The sequence below is a fragment of the Cnephaeus nilssonii genome, assembly GCF_951640355.1.
Source record: "Cnephaeus nilssonii genome assembly, chromosome: 1".
Taxonomy (NCBI): Eukaryota; Metazoa; Chordata; class Mammalia; order Chiroptera; family Vespertilionidae; genus Cnephaeus; species Cnephaeus nilssonii.
This window is the reverse complement of record NC_137072.1, coordinates 115201511-115223452: the sequence shown is the minus strand read 5'-3', so window position 1 is coordinate 115223452 and position 21942 is coordinate 115201511. Positions and strand designations below refer to the sequence as shown.

The following is a 21942-nucleotide window of genomic DNA, read 5'->3' as shown; positions in this document are numbered from 1 at the left end:
CACAGCCATGGGGAGGGGCACAGCCCGGGGGAGGGGGAGGGGCACAGCCCGGGGAGGGGCACAGCCCGGGGAGGGGCCGAGCCTCTTTAAGAGGCAAGAAGGACCCTCTGGCGTCAGAGGGCGCAGCCTGCTGGCACCTTGAGTGTGGGCGTCGGGCTTCCAGCCCTGGGAGAGAATGAATTGCTGTGGCCCGAGGCCACTGAGCTCGGCCATCTGTACTGCAGCCCCAGAGAACTCGAAGCGCCGGAATCGAAACTCTTACTTCCAATCACACCTGCAGACTTAGCCCCAGGGCCGTGGGTCAGTAGGAAGTAGGAGCTAGAAGTCATCACAGGGTGGCGAGGGTGGGAGAGGGTCCTGGAGCAGCGGGAGAGGGGGGGAGGGGGGAAGGGGTGACTGTCCTGCGGAGGAGAAGGCTGGGAGGACAGGAGGTTGTCAGGGGGCCGGGGCCGGGAAGCATTGGAGACCTCGGCCCGCGCTCCCTTGGTGGCGGGCGGGGCTGTGCCCAGAAGGAGCGGCCGGAGGAGTGAGTGGGAGACAGGGGAGCAGTCCACCGTGAAAAGCCTCGCTGCGGAGGGCGGAGGGTGGAGGGCGGAGGGGCCGGAGGGCCAGGGTTTGACTTCACGAAGGTGAGCGAGACACGGGCACAGACACATTCCCAAGGTCAGAGCCTGGCTGGCTGTACAGGTCCCTGAGCTCTGGGCAGCAGGGCTGGGCCGTGGGCTGCGGCCTCTCTGTGTCCCGTGGCCATGGAGCTGCTGGCCTTCCCCTGGCCTCCGGCACCAGCCCCCACGACTGAGGCCTCCTCCTCCTCTTCTCAGATGGATGAGATCAAGGGGAAGGACCGGGTGATCCTGGCCCTGGAGAAGGAGCTGGGCGTGCAGGCCGGCCAGACCCAGCGGCTGCTGCTGCAGAAGGAGGCTTTGGACGAGCAGCTGGTCCAGGTCAAAGAGGCCGAGCGGCACCACAGCAGCCCCAAGAGGGAGCTGCCGCCCGGCATCGGGGACATGGCGGAGCTCCTGGGTGCCCAGGTGAGGCTCGGGCAGGCCTCGGGGCCTCAGAGCTGCCCCACGCCCTCCCTTCCCTGGTCATTCCTCCAGTCAGCCTGCCGGCCTGCCTCCCTCTCCTCCTTCCCTCCCTCCCTCCCTCCTTCCATCTTTCCGTCCCTCAGCCCTTCCTCCGCAAACCCGCTGTCACTCCCTCTGCTCGGCACTGGAGCGGAGGGGTGGACAGCGGCGGCTTTGTCTCCAGTTGAAAAGAAAGAAATGGAGACCTCAGGCCCTGGCCGGTTTGGGTCAGTGGTCAGAGCGTTGGCCCATGGACTGAAGGGTCGTGGGTTTGATTCTTGGTCAAGAGCACGTACCTCGGTTGCAAGCTCGATCCCCAGCCCTGGTCAGGGCACATGCGGGAAGCAACCAATCGATGTGTCTCTCTTACATGGATGTTTCTCTCTCTCTCCCTCCCCCCTCCTGCATCTCCTCCACTCTCTCTAATAAAAAATCAATGGAAAAAGTATTCTCAGGTGAGGATAAAAAAAGAAGGAAAAGAAGTGAAGAGTCAGTGTAGGCTGTGCAGTGAGAGCAGAGAGGGACCCAGCCGAGACGGGACACGGAGGGGCTCAGCCAGCAGACGGGCATTTGGGGCGGCAGCATGGGCTTACCAGGCACAGAGCAGGCTGCAGCAGCATCCATCCATCCATCCATCCATCCATCCATCCATCCATCCATCCATCCATCTGTCCATCCGTCCGTCCATCCATCCATCCGTCCGTCCGTCCATCCGTCCGTCCATCCATCCGTCCGTCCGTCCGTTCGTTCCTTCACTCTCTCACTCACTGTCCCGGCGTCTCGTGTGTGTTACATGCAGACGCCATGAGCGAGGTGGACACAGGCCCGCCCTTGAGTGCTGGCACCTCGCCAGGGCACTCGGCACAGAGTGAGCAGGGGCCCGAACCCGGAGGGCCCCAGAGGCCAGGTGCCGGTGTTTGGGAGCCACGGGTGGGTTTGACAGGAAGCCTTTCTGCAGGTTGCTGGCCGAGGGGTTGCCCCTGTGGCTGGACTCCTGGAGCCCCAGTGGGGTCTGGTGCCGGCGGGAGCTACCTCGCCGAGCGCGCTGCGAGTTCTCTAAGAAGCTGGTCCCGGGGGCGCTCCGAGTCACTCCTGCCTCTTCAGCGTGCACTCGTGTCTTTCAGGATCAACACATGGATGAGCGAGATGTGAGGCGCTTTCAACTGAAAATCGCGGAGCTGAACTCGGTGATCCGGAAGCTCGAGGACAGAAACACCCTCCTGGCAGACGAGAGGAATGAGCTGGTAACCAGCCCCAGAGACAGATGGGGTGCCAGGAGCCGCGCTGGGCCGCGAAGCTGGCTTGGCGGGAAGCTAACGCGGAGGCCTCTGGCTCTCTGTACTTCCTCATTTCTTTCTGGTTGAACATCCGGCACACACTCACCATAGAAACCTGTCCCTGCCCTTTGCCTCTGCAGGCGTTTATCCTTGGCGACAGGGAGAGAAGTTCTGAGAGAGGTGTGGAGAGGATGCTCATGGGGTGTTGTTTGTAACAGCAACCAGAAGCGAAACAAAACGCCCCATTGTTCGGCGCTCAGGTGTTGGTCAGAGTGACCACGGAACACTTACATGATTGTACGCAGCCATTAAGAATGACGGTGCCACTCTGGCCAGTTTAGCTCAGTGGTTGGAGCATCAGCCCCTGGACTGAAGGGTCCTGGGTTCGATTCCAGTCAAGAGCACGTACCTTGGTTGCAGGCTTGATCTCCAGCCCCAGTTGGGGCGTGTGTGGGAGACACACCAATTGATGTGTCTCTCTCACATCGATGTTTCTCTCTCTGTCTCTCCCCGTCCTTTCCACTCTGTCTAAAAACACATGGGAAAATATTCTTGGGTGAGGATTAACAAACAAACAAACAAAAAAAGAATGACCGTACTGATCATGTTTAATTGCCAGGAGCATTGGTTCATAGGATGAAGAACAGTTTCTAGAAAAAGACTATATTGTCATCCACTGGAAATTGCTTTAGGGGTGGATTATGGATAACTTTTATCTTTTGCTTATGTATTTACTATTTTTTGCATCACAGGTGACCTATTTCTAATGTAAATATCATGAACATGGATTTCTGACTAAGGAATAAATCTCTAGTAAAAATAGAAATTTCGTAACTATCTTTACATTTGTTGGGTGAAGAGCTCACCTGATTTTTCTGTAGTGTAGTCAACACACAAACTTCCTGAAAAACACCTCATAACGTTTCTCTTTATTCTACATTTTACAGGCCGTCCTCGGGTTACGTCGCCATCTCCCATTTATTTATATAAAAAAAGGTTCTGTCATTTCGACGTCTGTACATATGTGCTTTATGTTTTTTATTATTTATTTACCACAAGTAAAGGTCAGGAATTCTATTTTTTAAAAAATTTTTTTTACTGTTTCACGTCATTACTGCTCTATCTGTACTCCATGTGAGTGACGTAGGTGCTTATGTAGGTGGGTTCCGATTTACGGCGAAAATCGCGTTACGTCCCGCCGTAGGAACGGATCTCCGATGTAACCCGAGGACCTACTGTATTATGAAAGTAAGCGTATCCATAATATTTGACAACCCTGGGAGTTGAAAAGTGTTAAGTGTCAGAGAGAGAGACAGAAACATTAATGGTGAGAGAGAACCATTGATTGGCTGCCTCCTGCACACCCCCCACCAGGGATGGAACCCACAACCCGGGCCTGTGCCCTGACTGGGAATCAATCCGTGACCTCCTGGTTCATAGGTTGACGCTCAACCACTGAGCCACACCAGCCAGGCTACCTTCATCTTCTTGATGGCTGCATTGTGCTCCACGGTGTGGACCCGCCATGGCTCACTCAGCCACCCCTGCCAGGAGGTTCAGGCTGTTCCCGGCTTCTTTGCTGTTACAAACAACGGCACACAGACGACGCGTTTCCTCTTTCCTCGCTGGGCCTTCCTCTGTGGGGCAGGCCTCTGGGCGCAGACTGTGCAGGTCAAAGCTACATTTTGTGCTTTAAGGGGCACCGGGGAGTGTTGTATCTTAACTTTCGCAGCCTGGTGACTAAAAGCAGGCGTCCGAAGTCAGTCCCTGTGTTCAGTTCTTGGTTCTAGCACTTTCTGGGTGACCTTGAGCACATCGCCCACCTCTTTGGGGTCAGGATCTCTGTCTGTGGCGTGAGGACAGGGATGCCCCCCCCCGCCCCCGCAGGTGTGTGGCGAGGGTCGAATGAGAGAGAAGGCCTGGAGGGGGCTCCCACTGGCTTGGACACATGGCGAATTGCCCATTTTATAGAGGAGGAAGCTGAGGCCGAGAGCTGGGCCCATGTCATGCAGCTGGACAATGTGTCAGCCAGGACGCTGCTCAGAAGGAAGAGGGGTGGGCACCCCTAATCATGCAGGCTCCCCAGTCCCTGCTCCCCATCCCCCCAACAGTCCTTTCCACGTCTCTGTCTCACCAGACTGGCCTCCACACGGCGGTTGGAGAGGCCGATGGTTCTAGAAGGCAGACCTGACTGCAGAGTGCTCCTGCCCGGGCTGGGGTGGAGCCCAAATGGCAGGGCTCCCCCGCTCCCTCCGTCGGCCTCCCCAGCCCCTTCCCTGCCCACCACCCTCGTGCTGTGTCCCCGGGCGCTGAGGGAAGCCGCAGGGACAGCTGAGCTTGCCGATCTGAACCTCTGCCCGTGCGGCCCCCCAGCCTGCAGTGCCCGCCCCTCTCTCACCGTGTCCTCGCCTGTCACTGTCTTTGCCCTCTTCCCTCTTCCCCATCTGCTACACGGGCACCCCAGCTGTGCCATCTCTACCCAGCCCCCAGCACAGGCCTGGGCACAGAAGGCCCCCCCAGTGCTGGTTAGACGAGAGACTGGAAGGACACTCCGCCAGCAGGGACTGTGCTCAGAGGACTTGGGGAGCCGCCGAATCTACCTCCACCCTCAGCGCTGAGCCTGCTGCGCAGGCGCCCAGGGCTTGTCTGTTGTCTGAAGAGGGCGGAGCCTTCTTAGGTCTGTCCTTGGGGAGGAGCTAGGTAGCGGGATTGACCTTTATGCACGTGACCCATGACCTCTGGAAGTGTAGCCTAGTGGACATAGCACAGGCCGCTGGCCAGCAGGGTGCCCTGGGGCAGACCTGGGGGCCCCCGCGGGGCTCCTCCTCTCCGTCACCCTGGCCCTCTGAGGCTCGGTGGGTACGGGTGGGAAGCCCCGTGTCGGCGGGCCCTGTCTGGTGCTCCGTCCCGAGGAAGGTGTGACGTCAGCCGTTCCTGGCTCACGGCCGCCCCCCTGTCCTCTGACCGCAGCTGAAGCGCTCCCGGGAGACGGAGGTGCAGCTGAAGCCGCTGGTGGAGAAGAACAAGAGGATGAGCAAGAAGAACGAGGACCTGCTGCAGAGCATCCAGCGCATGGAGGAGAAGCTCAAGAAGCTCACGAGGGAGAACGTGGAGATGGTACGTCGGCCGCGGGGACCAGCCCAGCCGCAGGTGCAGTCTCCCCGCCCCCCCCCCCCCGGGGCCCTGGGCAGTCCAAGCCCCGCCGGCCCTCCTGCGGTCCCTCGCCGGGTGCCGGGGGTCGTGCCTGAGGGAGAGCGCCAGGAGCCTGCGAACCCCGCCCCGGTGCCCGGAGACGCCTCTCTCCTCTGCGCCTCAGTTTCTTCATCCACAGAATGGGAATGAAAACATGGTGGGGTGTGGGGAGGACGGAATGACAGCACCCGGCCGCTGGGGAGGCTCAGTGGGAGAGCGATTCCGACGTTCGCTCTGCTGCTCCTAAGGGGGCGGTCTCTGTGGTCGGGGGGTGTCTTGGCGTGGGTGGCTCAGAGGCTCGTTGCCCAACGCAGTGTAGGTCGCCCCCATTTTACAGCTGAGTAGACTGAGGCTCAGAGGCGAGTCCCTTCTCCCCGGGCCTCGCAGGTCCAAGTGGGAGTGTGTAATCGGTGTGAGACGTGCTCTCTCCCGCTTCCTTGTCCAGCGGTCAAGGCCGGGTGTGGAGTCCGCCCGCCCAGGGCCGGCCCAGCCCTCTCCTGGCGGTGGGCGCCGGCAGCCTCTCCTGCGGCTTGGTTCTCGTGCAGCCGCGCCCTCCTCCAGCTTGGGGACCAGGTGGCCATCACCCCTCCGTCCACCCTCCCGTCCCGTCGCCCAGAGCCCACTCTCCGCGCCTGGATGCGCACAGTGGGTCCTCACCGACGGGGCTGAGCAGCTCTCTCTCCCTCCGGCGCAGAGGGAGAAGCTGTCCGCGCAGGCGTCTCTGAAGCGCCACACCTCCCTGAACGACCTGAGCCTGACGCGGGACGAGCAGGAGATCGAGTTCCTGCGGCTGCAGGTGCTGGAGCAGCAGCATGTCATCGACGACCTCTCTCTGGTGCGTCCACGCCCCGGGACGCCTCAGCGACGCCAGGCGCCCCGGCTGTCCTGTCGGGGTGGCATCGCGGCCCCTGGGCGCTGCCGCTGCCACGCGGGAGTCGGAGCCCGGACGGACCAGGCCGGCTGCGGGCGGGCGGCGCTGCGGGCCCCGGCCCCAGAGAGCCAGGTTGGTGGTGGGTGAGGCTGAACGTGCCGACACTGTGTCTCCTTCCAGGAGAGGGAACGGCTCTTGCGCCCCAAGAGGCATCGTGGGAAAGGCCTGAAGCTGCCCAAGGTGAGCCCGTGGAGGCGCGGCCGCCCCAGGTCTGCGGGCGGGTCCGGGGAGCGGGGACACATGCTGCATGTTTGACGGTGAAGACTGTTCCCGCCGCCTCTCGGTGACACGTGACTGACGGCGTGGACACGGTTAGTGTGACTTTTCGTGGGAAACTCAAGGACGAATTCGGTGCTTCGGCCTCAGGGGCTGCTCACCCCCATGAAGAACGTGAGGACTTAGACCTTCCGAGGGGTTCAAGGGCGCTCAGGCAGCATCTCACAGCCCGTTCTGAGGGAGCAGGGGCTGCGGGCGTTGGGACGAGGCAGAGCGGCGTTCTTTTTGGAGAATGTGGGTTTGTAGAGTGAGTGTCTGAATATTCGGGCAGAGGGAGCAGAGCGGGGCTTGGAAAACGGAGCAGCCAGGACCGAGCCGGCCTGTGAGCGAGCACATTGGGGGGCGGGGGGGGGGGGAGAAGGAAGACTCAGTTTGCGTTTAAACCTGTGAACATATTTTTCACCTCCACGCAAATTGGGCCTGCTCGCCTCCTGGCTTCTTTCTTTCTGTTTTTAAATACACTGAGTGGCCAGATGATGATGATCTCTGAACGCATAATAATCTGGCCACTCAGTGTATGTGTGTGTGTGTGTGTGTGTGTGTATTTATATTAGAGGACCGGTGCATGAATTCGTGCATGGGTGGGGTCCGGCCAGCCTGGCCAGGGGGAGGGGACATGGGTGGTTGGCCAGCCTGCCTGCTCGCGTCCTGTTTGCTCAATTCCTGCACACCTGGGGGAAAATTTGCATATTAGCCTTTTATTATATAGGATATATACTGAGTGGCCAGATTATTATGCGTTCAGAGATCATAATAATCTGGCCAGTCAGTGTATGTTTTTATTGACTTCAGAGAGAGGAAGGGAAAGGAGAGAGAGAGAGAAACATCAGTGATGAGAGAGAATAGTTGGTCAGGGGGTTAGGACTTGGACACATCTCTGGGGACCCAGTTTCACCCACAGCACCGTACTTTGTGTAAAACCCGATGATTTTCACCGTTGGTGCAAATGTTTGTAACACACTCCTTCCCCCGAGCGTAGGAGGCGAAGGCACCTCCTGGGCCTGGGTGGGTCCTGCAGGAGCGTCACCGTTGCTAGGGCTGAGCCCAGGTCCCTGTGATCACCCAGGGACCAGGCTGTGATGGCATTGGCGACAGGGAGCCTGGGCTGGGGGAGGAGAGCCCCAGAGAATTCGCCGGCGGAAGCTGTGCTGTGTGACTCACGCGCCAGGCCCCGGAAACCGGCTCCTCGGCCCGATCCGCCCCGAGCTGGCACCCTGTCCCTGCGGTGCCAGTCTTCGGGACGCAGGGGCGCGAGGCAGCGGGAAGGGAGTGCCCTGGGGCTTCCTCCCAGGACCCAGAGGCCTGGACGCGGGGCAGCGGGCGGGCGCCATGGAGTACGTGCTCTTCGTGCTCTACTTCTCCTTCTTCCTCTGCCTCTGCGCCCTGGTCTGCCTGTACTTCTCCGGCTGCCAGGAGATGACCTACCGGCATGAAGGTAGGCGCCGGCGTCGGCGGGGGTCCGTCCTGCGGCTGGAAGCCCCCTCCTGGGCCGGTGGGCAGGGGCCGCTGAGGGGAGGCTGAGGGAGGCTGGAGCGGGGGAGGGCTGGTTACTCTGGGGCTCCCTCTTCCCCCCTCGGGGCCTTGTGGCCGGCTAAGAGCGAGCCCCTCTGGATATCAGAGTGTAACTGGGGTCCTTTACATCTTCCAGGCATTTCCCCCCAAAGTTCGGCTCTTTGGTAAAAGGAGTCAGCAAGGCCAGCCGTGCAGCCTGGGGGCTGAGCCCCTGTGGGCGGGGAGAAGGTGTGCGGGAGGGAGCAGACAGGACGCGTGCCCCTGCAGTCTCTTTCCCGGGGAACCCGGGGGTGGGGGGGGGAGGAGGATGGAGACTGACTGTGTTTGCAGCCAGTTGTTGTTGCCGGTGGCTCCCGGCTCACTCCTGGGAGGCAGGCGGGGGCTCCGGGCTCGCTCCTGGGAGGCAGGTGCGGGGGCTCCGGGCTCGCTCCTGGGAGGCAGGTGCGGGGGCTCCCGGCTCGCTCCTGGGAGGCAGGTGCGGGGGCTCCGGGCTCGCTCCTGGGAGGCAGGTGCGGGGGCTCCGGGCTCGCTCCTGGGAGGCAGGCGGGGGCTCCCGTGGCGGCGAAGGGGCCGTGCAGGGCAGGAGTTGCAGTCCTCACAGAGACAGGACCAGACCCCACTCTAGGCAGGAAAACGCTTTCCCAGCTCGTTTCTATGAATGAAGGGATACACTCTGTGGTACGTGTTGGCTTCCCATGTGAGCCAACCCCTTACAAAAGCTCGCCCCAGAGGCACTAACCCCGGGCACGTGTTACAGGTGGTGGTGGTCACAGCCAGCCCTGCCGTGTGCCGTGTGCCGTGTGCCGTGTGTTTGTGGCTCCACACCTTTGTTGTTAGAGGACAGTGACCGAGTGCCCTTTGTGTTTGGTCTCCGCCCTCAGAGCCGCTTCCTCCTTCCCTCGCGGCAGCTGCTGCCTCGGGCGGGGTCTGGTCTCTGGGGCCACGCTGTACTTAGGGGCTCCACTGGGTCTGGGGCAGCCCCGCTGTCATGCCCACCTGCAGTGTCTGCCGCTGATGCCCTGACCGGGGCTCCGTGCCCGAGCGTCTAGCCAGCAGCCCCGCAGGGTTTCAGAAACTGGATCAGCCAGGGGGTGGCCCGCTGCGTCACGACCCCCAGAACGGTCCAGGCCACTGACTGGGGGGGTCCCAGCGTCGCACCCCTGATCCTTGGTGAGTGTGTGGCTGGGTGGTTCCTGGGGCTGCACCACTGTGCCAGGCAGCGCCCTCCCTGCATCCCCCTCGCTGCCCATGGGCACATCACACACACAGACCTGCCCCGGAGGCCTGGCAATTAGCCGTGTTTACAAGCAACGAGGTCGCCGAGTGGCGCCCAGGAGAGCGAGGAGCCCGGAGCTCCGGCGGGGGCTGCCGTGTGGGGAGATGCTCCCTCCTGAGGGTCCTGGCCGGTGATGGGCTGAGCTGGCGACCCCTGAGCCTGGCGGGGTTTCTGCCCTGAGGGGCCTGGGTACGTGGTTGCCTCCACCCTGCACGTGGAGAGAAGAAACATTTGAAATGGATGGAGCCCCTTAGGCTCACCGGGCGCACGGCCCTCGGCTGCCCGCTGGAGGGAGGCGCCCCGTGCGAACCTGAAGCGCTTGGCGGGCCAGCACGTTAGCTCGGCTTGGGGTTCATGCACAGAGACGTGCTCGTGAATACTCGCTGCCCAGACCGTGTTCCTGAGAGGAGAAACAGCAGGGGCAGGAGAGCTCGGACCCTGCCCTCGTGGACCCAAACCCCTGTCCCTGGGGGCTCCCAGCGCAGCCCAGCGGGGAAGACAGGTGATAAACATAAAGCCAAAGCCTTCTCTACTAATCACCTGCCAGGTGGCCATGAGAGTGGGGGGAGGAGCGAGGTGAGCGCCGTGGGAATGGGCTGGGAAGGGCTTGGGTGTGGTCAGGGCAGCCTTTGGGATAAGGTTGCATTTGTGCAAAGACTGAGGGGAGTGAGGAGGGAGCCTTGTGGGTGCCGGAGACGTGTGTCTGGGCAGCGCACAGGCCCTGCGCCAGGCACGTGGGAGGCCCGGGCATGCTGGGCGGTGTGGCTGGAGCACAGTGGTGGAGGAGGGTGAGGCCTGGCTGGTGTGTCCCAGTGGTTAGAGCGCCAGTCTGCACACCAAGGGGTTGCGGGTTCGATTCCTGGCCAAGGGCTTGTGCCTGGGTTGTGGGTTCGCTCTCTGTCCTTGGTTGGGGCGCATGCAGGAGGCAACCGATGGCTGTGCCTCTCTCACATCGATGTTTCTCTCTCTCTCCCTCCCCCTCCCTCCTTTACACTCGCTCTGAAAGCAGTGGAAAGGATATCCTCGGGCGAGGATTAACCCAAAGAGAGGAGGGAGAGGGGTGAGGCTGGAGCCGTTACTGGGCTCTGATGGGCCGCCAGGGTGCAGACAGGGAGGCAGGGAGGCCGGGAGGCGGTTTAGTGACTTCAGCAAGGGAGGCCCGGGGGCTTGGACCAGGAGGGAGGGGCCGGGGCTGAGAGGCTCGGCTTGAGGTTGGGGTGGAGCCCACAGGACTTCTCCAGAGGCGAGGGCCAGGAGCGGGGAGGGCGCCTGGGGGTTTGGCCTGAGCAACTAAAAGGGCGGAGCTCCCTGAGGGGCACACGCTGGGCAGTGGGAGCGGCAGGCTTTGGGGGTGCGTCACTGCCCACTGGGCCCGTGAGCTGCAGGGGAGATGCTGGGCGTAGCCAGGAGTTCCGGTTCCTGCCCCACGTGCATTAAAAAACAAAACAAAGATGGGGCGCAGGTGGGAGTGGCAGCGGGAAGACAGGTGCCAAGTGCAGGGATGTTGGGGTGCCGTGCGGCGGTCGGCTGCGTCCCGCAGCGCCTCTTCAGAAACCAACTCCTGATGACAGGGAGCCCTTCCTCCCCTCCCCCTGCTGATGGGGGGGCTGCTCCTTAGTCACACTGTCGGGCACGGCCCCAGCCCCCCTTTTCGTACAGTTGGGAGCATAAGGTTGCAGACAAGTGGGAGGTGCCTTAGCATGTGGGTGCGCCCCGACCCCACCCCTGGTTGAGGATGGGGGGGACGGGGGGTCTGGGTGAAGCCAGGTCCGGACACACCAGTGGGAGCCGGGGCTTGGCTCTGGAGTTACTCACGGTTCTTTCTTCATGGTCATGAGAAGCAGCCATCTAGACTAATAAAAGGGTAATATGCTAATTAGATCAGGCATCTTCCGGATGTCTTTCTGGACAAAGCCACGGTGGCGGGGGCCAAGGCAGAGGTGGTTAGGGGTGATCAGGCCGGCAGGGGAGAGCAGTTAGGGGTGATCAGGCTGGCAGGGGAGAGCAGTTAGGGGCATCAGGCAGGCAGGCAGGCAGAGTGCTTAGGGGTGATTAGGGAGGCAGGCAGAGGGGTTAGGGGCGATCAGGCAGGCAGAGTGGTTAGGGCCTCTAGTTGATTATAAAATTAAATAAAAATCCTTCCTAGGGATTGTTTGGGGGTAAAGACCATGTTCCTAAAACAAGATGATCTGGAGACTGTGTCTGATGTCTGCAGTCCCCAGACCCCACCCACCCAGTGTCTGACCCACAGAGGGTGCTCCGTCAGGTGCTTGCTGAATGAATGAGTGAGTGGGTGAATGAATGTGTATGTGAATGAATGAATGAGTGAGTGGGAATGTGAATGAATGAATGGGGTGGGAGGAGTGCTGGGTAGGGTAACCGGGAGGTCGTTACACAGTGACCGGCGTTAAAATCGCCTCTGACTCTGAGTGATGGGTGCATGAGGGTCCGCTCACTGTTCTTCTAACTTTATAAATGCTCTAAGTTTCCTATAATAAAAAGTTAAGGAAACCTTGCCTCTCAGCACAGGCCTGGTGAGGACCTGGGCCACATGCTCACCCGGGTGCTCAGGGCCCCGTCTCTGCCCCTCTAGCTTTTCCCTGTGTGTGGTGTCTAGAACGAGGCACCTCTCCTCGGGCCCGCTCCGCCCCTTAGTACATGCGTGCTGCTCATTGAGTGTCCGCACGTGGGCACAGCCACGTGTGACCTCGCTTTGCGCTCACAGGTGAGGGCAGGGTTCCAGGTCCCTTTGAGGGGCATAAGGCCAATAGCTCCTGCCCGGAGCCAGGGTCCGGCCTGCTGCAGCCCCCCACACTGTCCTACCTCCTTTCCCTGCGGGGGCCTGATGCGGCGGGGGCCAGACATGGCGGGGATCTCCCTTTTCCGCGTCCCGCGCGGAAAAGGAGAGATGAACGAACCGGTTCTAAGTGGAGGCGGCCAGGGATTGAGAAATAATAGAAATAAAGAAAACAAGACGCAGAAATAGATTCATGAAGCTGGGGCTGGGTGGGACGCCATCTTTCCTCTCTCATGGAGAGGCAGCATGACGACGACGCTGAGCCACCCAGCAGGTTTATTTTTTATCCCAAAAATCCAGGAAGTAACACCAAAAACTTAGGATCAAAGGAGCTTATTTGCTTTCTTAATTAGGCCCCAGCATTACTGGATTTACATATCTAGACCCACCTCTGCTGACACCTGGGCTGCTATGAAGTCAGAACTGATTAACATGTCCAGCCTCATTGGGGAAGCATGTTCCCAGGGCGTGACTCGGCCTAAGCCCTGAGTTCAGCTGATGATAATTAAGGAAATGCCCAGGTGCCTCCCAGGTGGCCCTCTACATTTCCCACCAGCCCATTGTGAGCCCCCCAGCCCCAGGGGTCCTGCAGCCCGGAGGGTGCCGTAGCTGGGGACCTGGCGGTCTGAGTCTGCTCCTCACACGTCCACGTTGCCTTCGCAGAAGCATGTTGTGGAGACGTTTTTTGGATTTGATGAGGAGTCGGTGGACTCGGAAACCTTGTCGGAGACGTCCTGCAACACAGACAGGACGGACAGGGCCCCGGCCACGCCCGAAGAGGACCTGGACGACGTGAGCGCACCTCGGGCCGGACATGCGGTCTGGCACTTCCGGCCCCTGCGCCCCCACTTAGAGCTCTCCCCGCAGGGGACCTGGGACGGCACAGCTGTCGTGTCAGGGGTGGTCCCCTTCGCGGGCTCTGGACGGCCGGCGGCACTGGCAGGCGTGGGGTCCCTTTCCCTCTCCAGCACCGGTTTCACAGCGGACTGAGGGCGCCTGGGGGGACTCACCCTTTGTGACTGAAATTGCTGTGTGGTGGCCTGTCCCTCATTCTGCTACACACACACGCATACACCTGCGCACACACACACAGATGCACATACATGCACACAGGTGCACATAGGTGCACACGTGTGCACACACCCCACACCAGGCTGCCGCCTTCCTTGTAGAGCAGACGTGTGTCGGAGAGGTTGCACACTGAGGGGAGGCAGGTGTAAACCCGCTGGATGCCCCCCAGCCGAGGCCCCCTCCCCCTTTCCTAGCACCTGGCTCACCAGGTGTGAAGAGGAGCATCCTTCTCTCCCCGCCCCCACCCCCACCCCCACCCCCAGCCCAGTTTTCCTAGGAAAACGGAGTGAAATGCAACCATGCCAGACTTGGGCTTTTGATTTCTTTTCTCAGCGACAGTAACAGGTGTCTCTCAGCACCGAAACCCTGCTCCACACCGTCCTGGGGGGGGGGGCACGTGGGCATTTCACTTGACGGCCCTGTGACAGGCGTGTGCAGACAACACGCTGACTGACGCCCCCTGCAGGCGTGTTTCCGCATGCTCGGTGTCACCTCCGTAGAGGAGGCCCCGGTGTGGGAAGGGCTGTGGGGGGCTTAGGCACACAGGCCCCCGCGCGTCGGAGGTGGCCCCAGTCACATGACTCGCGGTTCCAGGATCGGCCATGGTGTCGCTCAGCGCATCCACTCCTGGCCGGGAGGTTCCCCCAGGTCATCGTGGGCAGCAGGGGGGTCGGGGGGGGCCCTGCCCCGGGACCACACCCAGTCATGCTTGTCATGGTTCTCTCCTCGACCTCCAGACGACCACCAGGGAGGAGGCCGACCTGCGGTTCTGCCAGCTGACCAGGGAGTACCAGGCCCTGCAGCGCGCCTACGCCCTCCTCCAGGAGCAGGTGGGGGGCACGCTGGACGCCGAGCGGGAGGCCCGGGTGAGTGCGCGCCGGGCCGGGAGGGCTGGGCAGGGGCCGGCCGTGCCCTTCCTCGCTCTGTGGTTCTGCCCCATCGCCCTGTGGTTCTGTCCCATCGCCCTGTGGTTCTGTCCCGTCGCCCTGTGGTTCTGTCCCATCGCCCTGTGGTTCTGCCCCATTGCCCTGTGGTTCTGTCCGTCGCCCTGTGGTTCTGTCTGTCACCCTGTGGTTCTGTCCCGTCGCCCTGTGGTTCTGTCCCGTCGCCCTGTGGTTCTGTCCCGTCGCCCTGTGGTTCTGTCTGTCACCCTGTGGTTCTGTCCCATTGCCCTGTGGTTCTGTCCCATCGCCCTGTGGTTCTGTCCCGTCGCCCTGGGGGGCGGCTTGGAGGGGGTTCTGAGAGGTGACGGGGTGGGGGGACACATCGCAAACTCTCGTGGTAGCAGTGGCCCAGCGTTTGTCAAACCCCGGGGAAACCTGAGGGCCTGTCAGGGTGCCCTCAGTCCCTGCCGGCCACCGGGTCCGGGCCACGCCTGCCCCCATGCTGGGCTGAGCTCTGTCTTCCTATAATGTCCCCCTGCTGGTCCTTACCCGCCTTCGGGGTCACACACACCAGGGGCTGCTTGCCCCTCCTTCTGAGAGCGAGGGGACTGTGGAGAGCACACCCCGGGCCATTGCACACCCGGGGTGTCCCCGTTCATCCCACGAGGCAGGGGTGGCGAGGGAGGCTGCGGGGAGGGCGCTCCTGAGCCACGATAGACTCCGGCCCGTAACGTGTAAGTCCGACGAGATAAATGGCTGGGCGTGGTTTGAGCTGAGCCATGTGTTTGTTTTTGTTGTTTTTAAAAAAATATATTTTATTGATTTCAGAGAGGAAGGGAGAGGGAGAGAGAGAGAGAAACATCAATGATGAGAGAGAATCATGGATTGGCTGCCTCCTGCACGCCCCCCACTGGGGATCAAGCCTGCAACCCAGGCATGTGCCCTTGGCCGGAATCGAACCTGGGACCCTTCCGTCCGCAGGCTGACGCTCTATCCACTGAGCCACACCGCCAGGGCCATGTGGGTTTCATTAGAAATTTTATCTGGTTGCCAACATTGAAAAGTCAAGAGAGTTCGCATAGACCTCCAGGTGCCGCTTCTCTCGGGGAGTCAGAACTTCTGCAGCTGCAGGCTTCCGGCTCTGCGGGCAGCAGGTGGCGTCAGCTGAGGGGCCGTTTTCCCCGAGATGGACCGTGTGTGTCCAGTGTGCCCCAGTCCCCTCCCCTCCCTGTTACCCCACACTCAGTGCTCAGCCCTCGCCCTGGGAGATAGAGGGCCCCGAGATGCGCCAGGCAGGAATGAAAGCGCCCAGGAGTGCTGGTGATGGCGCGCGAGCAGCCGCTGAATGTGGCCGAGCGCCGGTGAGAGCCTGCTGTGTCCGGCTTCGGGCTCCCTCAGCCCCGCGGAGGCACTGCCCCTCCTCCAGGCCTGCGTGTCCTTGTCTGTAACACAGGCCAGACCTGTCAGCTCGCAGCCTTTGTTCTTCGATGTTTACCTCTGAGGGGAGAGCCTGCAGCCCCCAGGTGGGCCGCGTCGGAGCGCGTGCTCTGAACACGGGCCGTCTCTAAGGCCGCCCGTCGAGGTGACCCGCTCCCCTTCGGGCCTTTTCATTCCAGACCCGGGAGCAGCTGCAAGCCGATCTGCTGAGGTGTCAGGCCAAAATCGAGGACTTGGAGAAGTTGCTGGCCGAGAGGGGTCAGGTGAGCACCGCGGTCGTGTGATGTCCCTGGGGCCGGGGGCCGGGGGCCGAGTGGGCTCTGCCGACCTGCCGTTCGCTCCCGAGACGTCAGGGGGGAAGCACTAGTGGAAGCCAGGCAAGAACGCCCCCGCGGAGCGGCCTGCGTTGGGCCTTTAAAACCCCCAAGTTCCGAAGCTCTAACCTGGCTCACTTTTTGTTTGTTTGCACAAGAATAGGACACAATTCCAAAGGCAAAGGGGTGACCAAAATCTTTTCTGACTTGCCTCTGAGGAAACGCTGCCATTGACGCCGGAGATTTAACTGTGACAATGAGCTGGGCCTGCCACTAGCTGTCAATCTCGGCAGAGGCCCCGCCCCCGCCCCAGGTCTCCACGCTGTGACTGTCCCATAAAATCCGGGCCCTGGGCTTCTCAGATTAGCGCCACCTCCGTGTATGCGGCCCCTGCATTTGGTCAGGCCTGGTGACAGCAGGACACGGGGGAGAGGCAAAGCCAGGCCTGTCCCCGGGGTGGGAGCCTCCGAGGGCGCCCCCCAGCTGCCGGGAGAAGGAAGCCCGGAGCCCAGGCAGAGGGGGAAGCAGTGACTTCCTTCAGTCATTCACCCGCTCTCTGTCTTTCCTGAGCACTGGCCGTGTGCCCGGCACCGTGCCGGGCGCCGGGGACGCACAGTGACAGGATGGGCTAGTGCCGTGTGCTCAGGGGCTGACCCGGGTGGGACGTGGTCAGGGCGGCACGGCCGGGGGACGGGAGGGTCGCCGTCGGGACGCCGGCCCGTGGCCACAGCGAACCAGCAGGACAGGGGTCTGCGGCCGACCTGGCCCCGGTCACAGTGCGGCTGTTTCTCTGTCGCTGATACAGACCCCAGTCCCTGCGCTTTTAGGGACGTGAGCCGGGGAGCAGGGTCGTTCCGCAAACCAGCCGTTTCTCTCTTCTGGGGTTCAAGGTTGGGGGCCGGCGAGGGCATTCTAGCTGCTGTCCTCCTCTGGAAGCCCCTCCCCCAGCGGCTCTGTCGTGGCCACTGTGGCCTGGCCGTGCGCTGCGTCAGCGCGTGGGAACATGCCCAGTGCTTTTCCTTAGGGTTCCAAGTGGGTGGAGGACAAGCAGCTGCTCATGAGGACCAACCAGGAGCTGCAGGAGAAGGTACGTGCGCCAGCGCCTCCTCCGCGCCAGCCGGGCCTCCGAGGCCACTGTGACCCCGAGTCTCCCAGCCTCTCCTGGCAGCACCCCAGGACCAGCTCTGAGGGGAGACCCCTTCCTTATGTTCATCAGAGCCCGGCTCCTGGGGGCTCCCGGCCCCTGGGGCTGGCTCTGTCCTGGGGAGGGGCAGGAGGGCTGACCTGGGCCTTCTCCAGGGCACCTGCAGACAAGGTCACGGGCACCTGCAGACAAGGTCATGTGTCTGTCCTGATGGGGCTTCCTGAGTCCCTCCCCCCTCCCCAGGGGCTGGGCCTAGGACACTGATCGACTGGCTGTCCTGGTCCAGTTTATGGACTGGAGGCCATGGTGCTGGCAGGGCTGTGCCTGCCCTCCCTCTCCGGTCATGGAACTTTCCGGAACTCTCTCCAGGAGTTGGCTGGGGGAAATAGATCTCATGCTTTGGGACAGACCTTAGCTTAATTTGTTCTTACCTGTCTACAATTTAGTGAGTCGCGAAGCCACCGCCACAGTGCAGTTTCAGGAATTCCCCGCCCTCCCCCATAAAGGTCCCTCCCCGCCCCACCCCCAGGCCGTGGCAAGCCACCGTGGACTTTCTGTCCCCCAGATCTGCCTTGCTGCACCCTCCATGCTACAGGTACCAGGCCTGGGTAGGCCTGGCCTGGCCCTGGCGCGGGGCAGGGCCTCCGTGCAGCCCCAGCTCTGCACTGCCCCCTTGTGGCCGTTCGCTGCCCGGTGTCACTTGGCACATTTGGGCCGCTGTCCTGTGAGGCGGGCCTGTGCCTTGGGAGAGCTGTCTGACCGGCTCGCTCAATTCCGGGAGCCACAGAAAGCTCTGGTCCTGTGCCCGCGGCGGCGGGACCCCCTCTCCAGTCCTCCTGGCGTGAGGTCAGAGTGACCGTGACTTTCTCAGTCCTGCAGCCAGGGAACTCGGGCGGCTGTTCTCCTCGGAAGCCACCGAGGTGCAGGGCAGTTAGTAGCTCGGCCAGGGGCTCCCTGGGGGCGGGGGAGGGGGAGGGAGGAGGGATTGGAGCTGGAGGGCAGCCAGCATGACCTTCTCCAGCCCTGGGCCTCCATGTGCTGCCTCTGTGGCTGCTGGACTCGCCCGGATGAGGACATGGACAGGGCCACTCTTCCTTCCCCACCATGGACCTCAGGGAAGGGACTTCGTCGCTCTGGGCCTCAGTTTCCCCATCACCCATTTATTCAGCAGATACATGAGGGCCAGGGCTGCGGGCTGCGGGGCCGACCCCGGTGCTGCACCAGCCCAGCTCCTCGCCGCGGCCCCTCCCGCCCCGCCCTCCTGGTCCGGGGCCACGCCTCTCGTGGCCCCGTGAGGGCGGCGGCGCTGCCCACTGAGCCGCGGCTGTTTCTGCTCCAGGTCCACCGGCTGGAGATGGAAGAGCGCCAGCTGAAGAGCGACATGCAGGACGCGCGGGACCAGAACGAGCTGCTCGAGTTCAGGGTGCTAGAGCTCGAAGTAAGGGACTCCCTCTGTTGTAAGCTCTCAAACGGCGCAGACATTCTCTTTGAGCCCAAACTGAAATTCCTGTGACGCTCCCGGACGCCCCGAGCATGTGGACGGGGACGCGGCCCCGTGGTTCCTTTCTTTTTCTTTCCCTTTTCGAAACCTGTATGTTCCGAATGAGTTCACTGCCTTAATGTTCGGGGGGAGGGCTCGCCGCAGTCCTTGGGCCTGTACAGAGCTCACCTATTTATTGCCTACGGCTTGTTTTGCACTTAATAAAATAATTTGTTTTTGCAATATTTTGCCTTTTTTATTTGTGTTTCATTTCCACAACGACCTCTTGCCTGCATGCCGGTCGCCCGGGGCGCCCTCTGCGAGCCGGGCCACAGCCCTGCTGCAGGTAGTGGCACGTAAAGCGGCCCCGCATGCTGTGCGTGGCGCCTCCCGAGACGGCAGGTTCCGCGCCGTTCCCGGCGGCCTGTGCCGTGGGCGCGCTGGTCTGGCCCATGTTCTGTTGGCCCAGGACACACAGGTAAGTGCACCGGGGAGAAGGAGGAACTCGCGCAGGCAGCTCAGGAAACGCACCGCGTCGCTCCGGCTCTCTGCTCCAGGGCGTGCAGACCTGGCATCGCAGCCCGGGGCTGCCAAGTTCCTTCCGGTAACTCAGCTGCAGCTGGAGGCCACTCCCTGGCCCAGAGGGTGACTGAGCATTGTACACGGTAGACATCGTGGGGTTTTTGTTTGTTTGCTTGCTTTTAAAAGACATTTTTATTGATTTCAGAGAGGAAGGGAAAGGGAGAGAGAGAGAGAAACATCAACAATGAGAGAGAATCATGGGTCGGCTGCCTCCTGCACGCCCCACACTGGGGATGGAGCCCGCAACCCGGGCATGTGCCCTGACCGGGAATCGAACCCTGACCTCCTGGTTCCCAGGTGGATGCTAACCGCTGAGCCCCGCCGGCCGGGCTAGCCATCGCGTTAAACCTTCAGTTGCTCCCACTGCACAGGCGGGCCTCGGGTGACATGCCGATGGTTTCATGGCTTCCCGCGGAAACCTTCCTGTCACCGGCGCCTCGCTGCCACGTCACCTCCCACTCCTTCCTGTGTGTGTGTTTTCGCTGATTCTCGCCGGCGTCCTGGACGTCACCCGCGTTGGTGACGGCCCCTGCAGGACGGCTCCGCTGGCCTCTGCACGTGCGGACCCTCGGGGCCACGTTTCTGACGTTGCTTTCTCCTCCGGCTTCCGTTACAGTTCTGTTTGGCTGGAACCTGGCGTCGGGTCGGTGGTCGCTGGCCTGGACCGCGGCGGGGTCTCGGGAGCCAGGGGGACTGCCCGTGGCTCTCGCTCGTGAGAGCCGGTGTTTCATTTGTGCAGCAGAAATCGGAGGTTCCGTGAGGTTGAGGGCGTTATGCACGCGTCGGCCCTGTTAGGAAGCCTTGAGGGGTCTTGGTTATTCCTCTTCCTCGTGAGCATTCTACCGGCGTTGCTCAGTTTACTAGAATTGTCTTTAGGCGTCTCCGCTGTCCTTCAGAGCCATTGAAAGCACTTCCTAACTTCCATTCACACGGGATAGGAGCTTTCTCTTCGGAGATGCCATTGCGGTGGGCACAAAGGCCTCCACTGGGTGGAGCAATGGCAAGTTCTGTTTTTTTGGCTCAGAAGCCGAATAAGGTTTCCCTAAACCAGTGATGGCGAACCTCTGACACGCGTGTCAGTGCCATTTCTGATGACACGCGGCTGCTGAGGTGGCCGCATGCCGAGGATGAAACATTTATGTTATTTAAACTATAAATATCGCGAAATAATGTTTTTTCCTCAAAGTGACACACTACCCGAGTTGTGCTCAGTTTTTTGGCGAAGTTTGACATACCACGCTCAAAAGGTTGCCCATCACTGCCCTAATCTGTGTGAAGCCCAGGTGAGAAGGAAGCTGATTGAATGAATGACTTCCTGTCCCCTTGATCTGCTACGACCTTTCCCCTAAACCAGTGGTCGGCAAACCACTCTGTTGACTAATGAGTTTGCCGACCACTGCCCTAAACTAGGCCCATTGGTGACACTTCCCCGCTCAGTGGTGGAGCCCTGACTCAGGAGGCCGGCGGCGTGGCCGAGCCCGCTTGTGACCTCACTGCAGCCCGGAGGAAGGGGCGGTGCGAGGCCAAGGGAGCATTTGCGAAGGTCCCTGCCGCCGGCCTGTCCTGGCTCCCGGAGGAAGGGAGGAAGCCTTCGCCCCAGGACGGTCAGCCGCTGGGCTCTTCCTGCGAGTGACCGGGCTGCTGCTATCCTTTCTCAAAACGCGCCACCTCACGGTGACGAGTAAGAGCCTCTTCGGGGAGAACGCTTGCTCTCCTCCCGAGGTCGCTGAGATCTGACTCCATCCAAGGCAGACCGGGATGGCCACTGGTGTGTGCGTGGGTTAGAAAACACCTGAACGAAGCCAGCGGATTAGATCCAAGTACGTGGGGCCAGGGTCCCGCCCTGCCGCCCGCTCCGTCTCCTGTGCACAGAAGGAAAGCGCTACGCCTGCCTCGTGGGGCTGTGCGGGTCACGCGGGGTAATGTGCCCCGGGCGCGGCACCGCACATGGTGGGGGCCTTGGGCGCTCGCTGCCTGCCGGTACGGAAATTCGCTGGTGTGTGTGCCTTCCTGGCCCCCCTATCCCGGGCCCGCGGTTAACCGTTTCCTCCCAGCTCCCAGGTCAGAGGTGAACAGGTGTCCACAGGAGGTCACGCTGTCCCACGGACCAGGAGGCCGTAGTGTGAATGGGCGCTTTTTAGGAGCATCTTTGCCCGCTGGAATTCACTAGTTTTGGCCAAGTAACTTGGGGGAAGTGGCAAGTGGTACCTAATTCAATAAAGTCCTGTGTTTAAACCCAATCTTTTCCCCAGGAGAGAGAGCGAAGGTCGCCCGCGTTTAACCTCCAAATCGCCAGCTTCCCCGAGAACCACAGCAGCGCCCTCCAGCTGTTCTGCCACCAGGAAGGAGTTAAGGTAGCGTGCCAGGGGCTGGGGTGCGGGGCAGGGCTGGGAGGGGAGGGGTGCCAGGGATAGAAGGCGTTTTCATAAGAGATCCCTGCCCCCCCCTATCCTGAAAGTCATAGTTCAATACGGTTATCCTATTTGTACCCCACGATAAAAGAACAGAGATAGGAGGTGGCCTTGAGTGCTGACCCCTGCCCTGGCCCGTGACCTGCCTGACCTGTCTCTTCTTTGTCGATGAGACCTGGGTGGGTCTGGTAACCGAGAGGAGCACTCAGCGTGGTGCCCGTCAGGTGGGGCAGCCGTGGTTGTCTAATAGCCCAGTGTTTGTCCCACGCCTGGGAGTGGGAGAGACCCGCC

General features: G+C 61.5%; 1 protein-coding gene across 2 annotated transcripts in view; it reads left to right on the top strand.

The window, feature by feature from the left end:
* The window catches only part of JAKMIP1 (janus kinase and microtubule interacting protein 1), a gene marked incomplete at both ends in the record, with an annotated part of 41863 nt that overhangs the window by 6010 nt on the left and 13911 nt on the right, over positions 1-21942 (top strand). For both annotated transcript variants that reach the window (XM_079773813.1, XM_079773812.1), the window contains 11 exons: positions 822-1031; positions 2192-2311; positions 5315-5461; positions 6231-6371; positions 6588-6647; positions 12992-13120; positions 14137-14265; positions 15900-15983; positions 17059-17121; positions 18518-18616; positions 21493-21594. In XM_079773813.1, the coding sequence (XP_079629939.1) occupies positions 822-1031; positions 2192-2311; positions 5315-5461; positions 6231-6371; positions 6588-6647; positions 12992-13120; positions 14137-14265; positions 15900-15983; positions 17059-17121; positions 18518-18616; positions 21493-21594 (1284 nt within the window). The remainder of the gene's footprint in view (positions 1-821; positions 1032-2191; positions 2312-5314; positions 5462-6230; positions 6372-6587; positions 6648-12991; positions 13121-14136; positions 14266-15899; positions 15984-17058; positions 17122-18517; positions 18617-21492; positions 21595-21942) is intronic.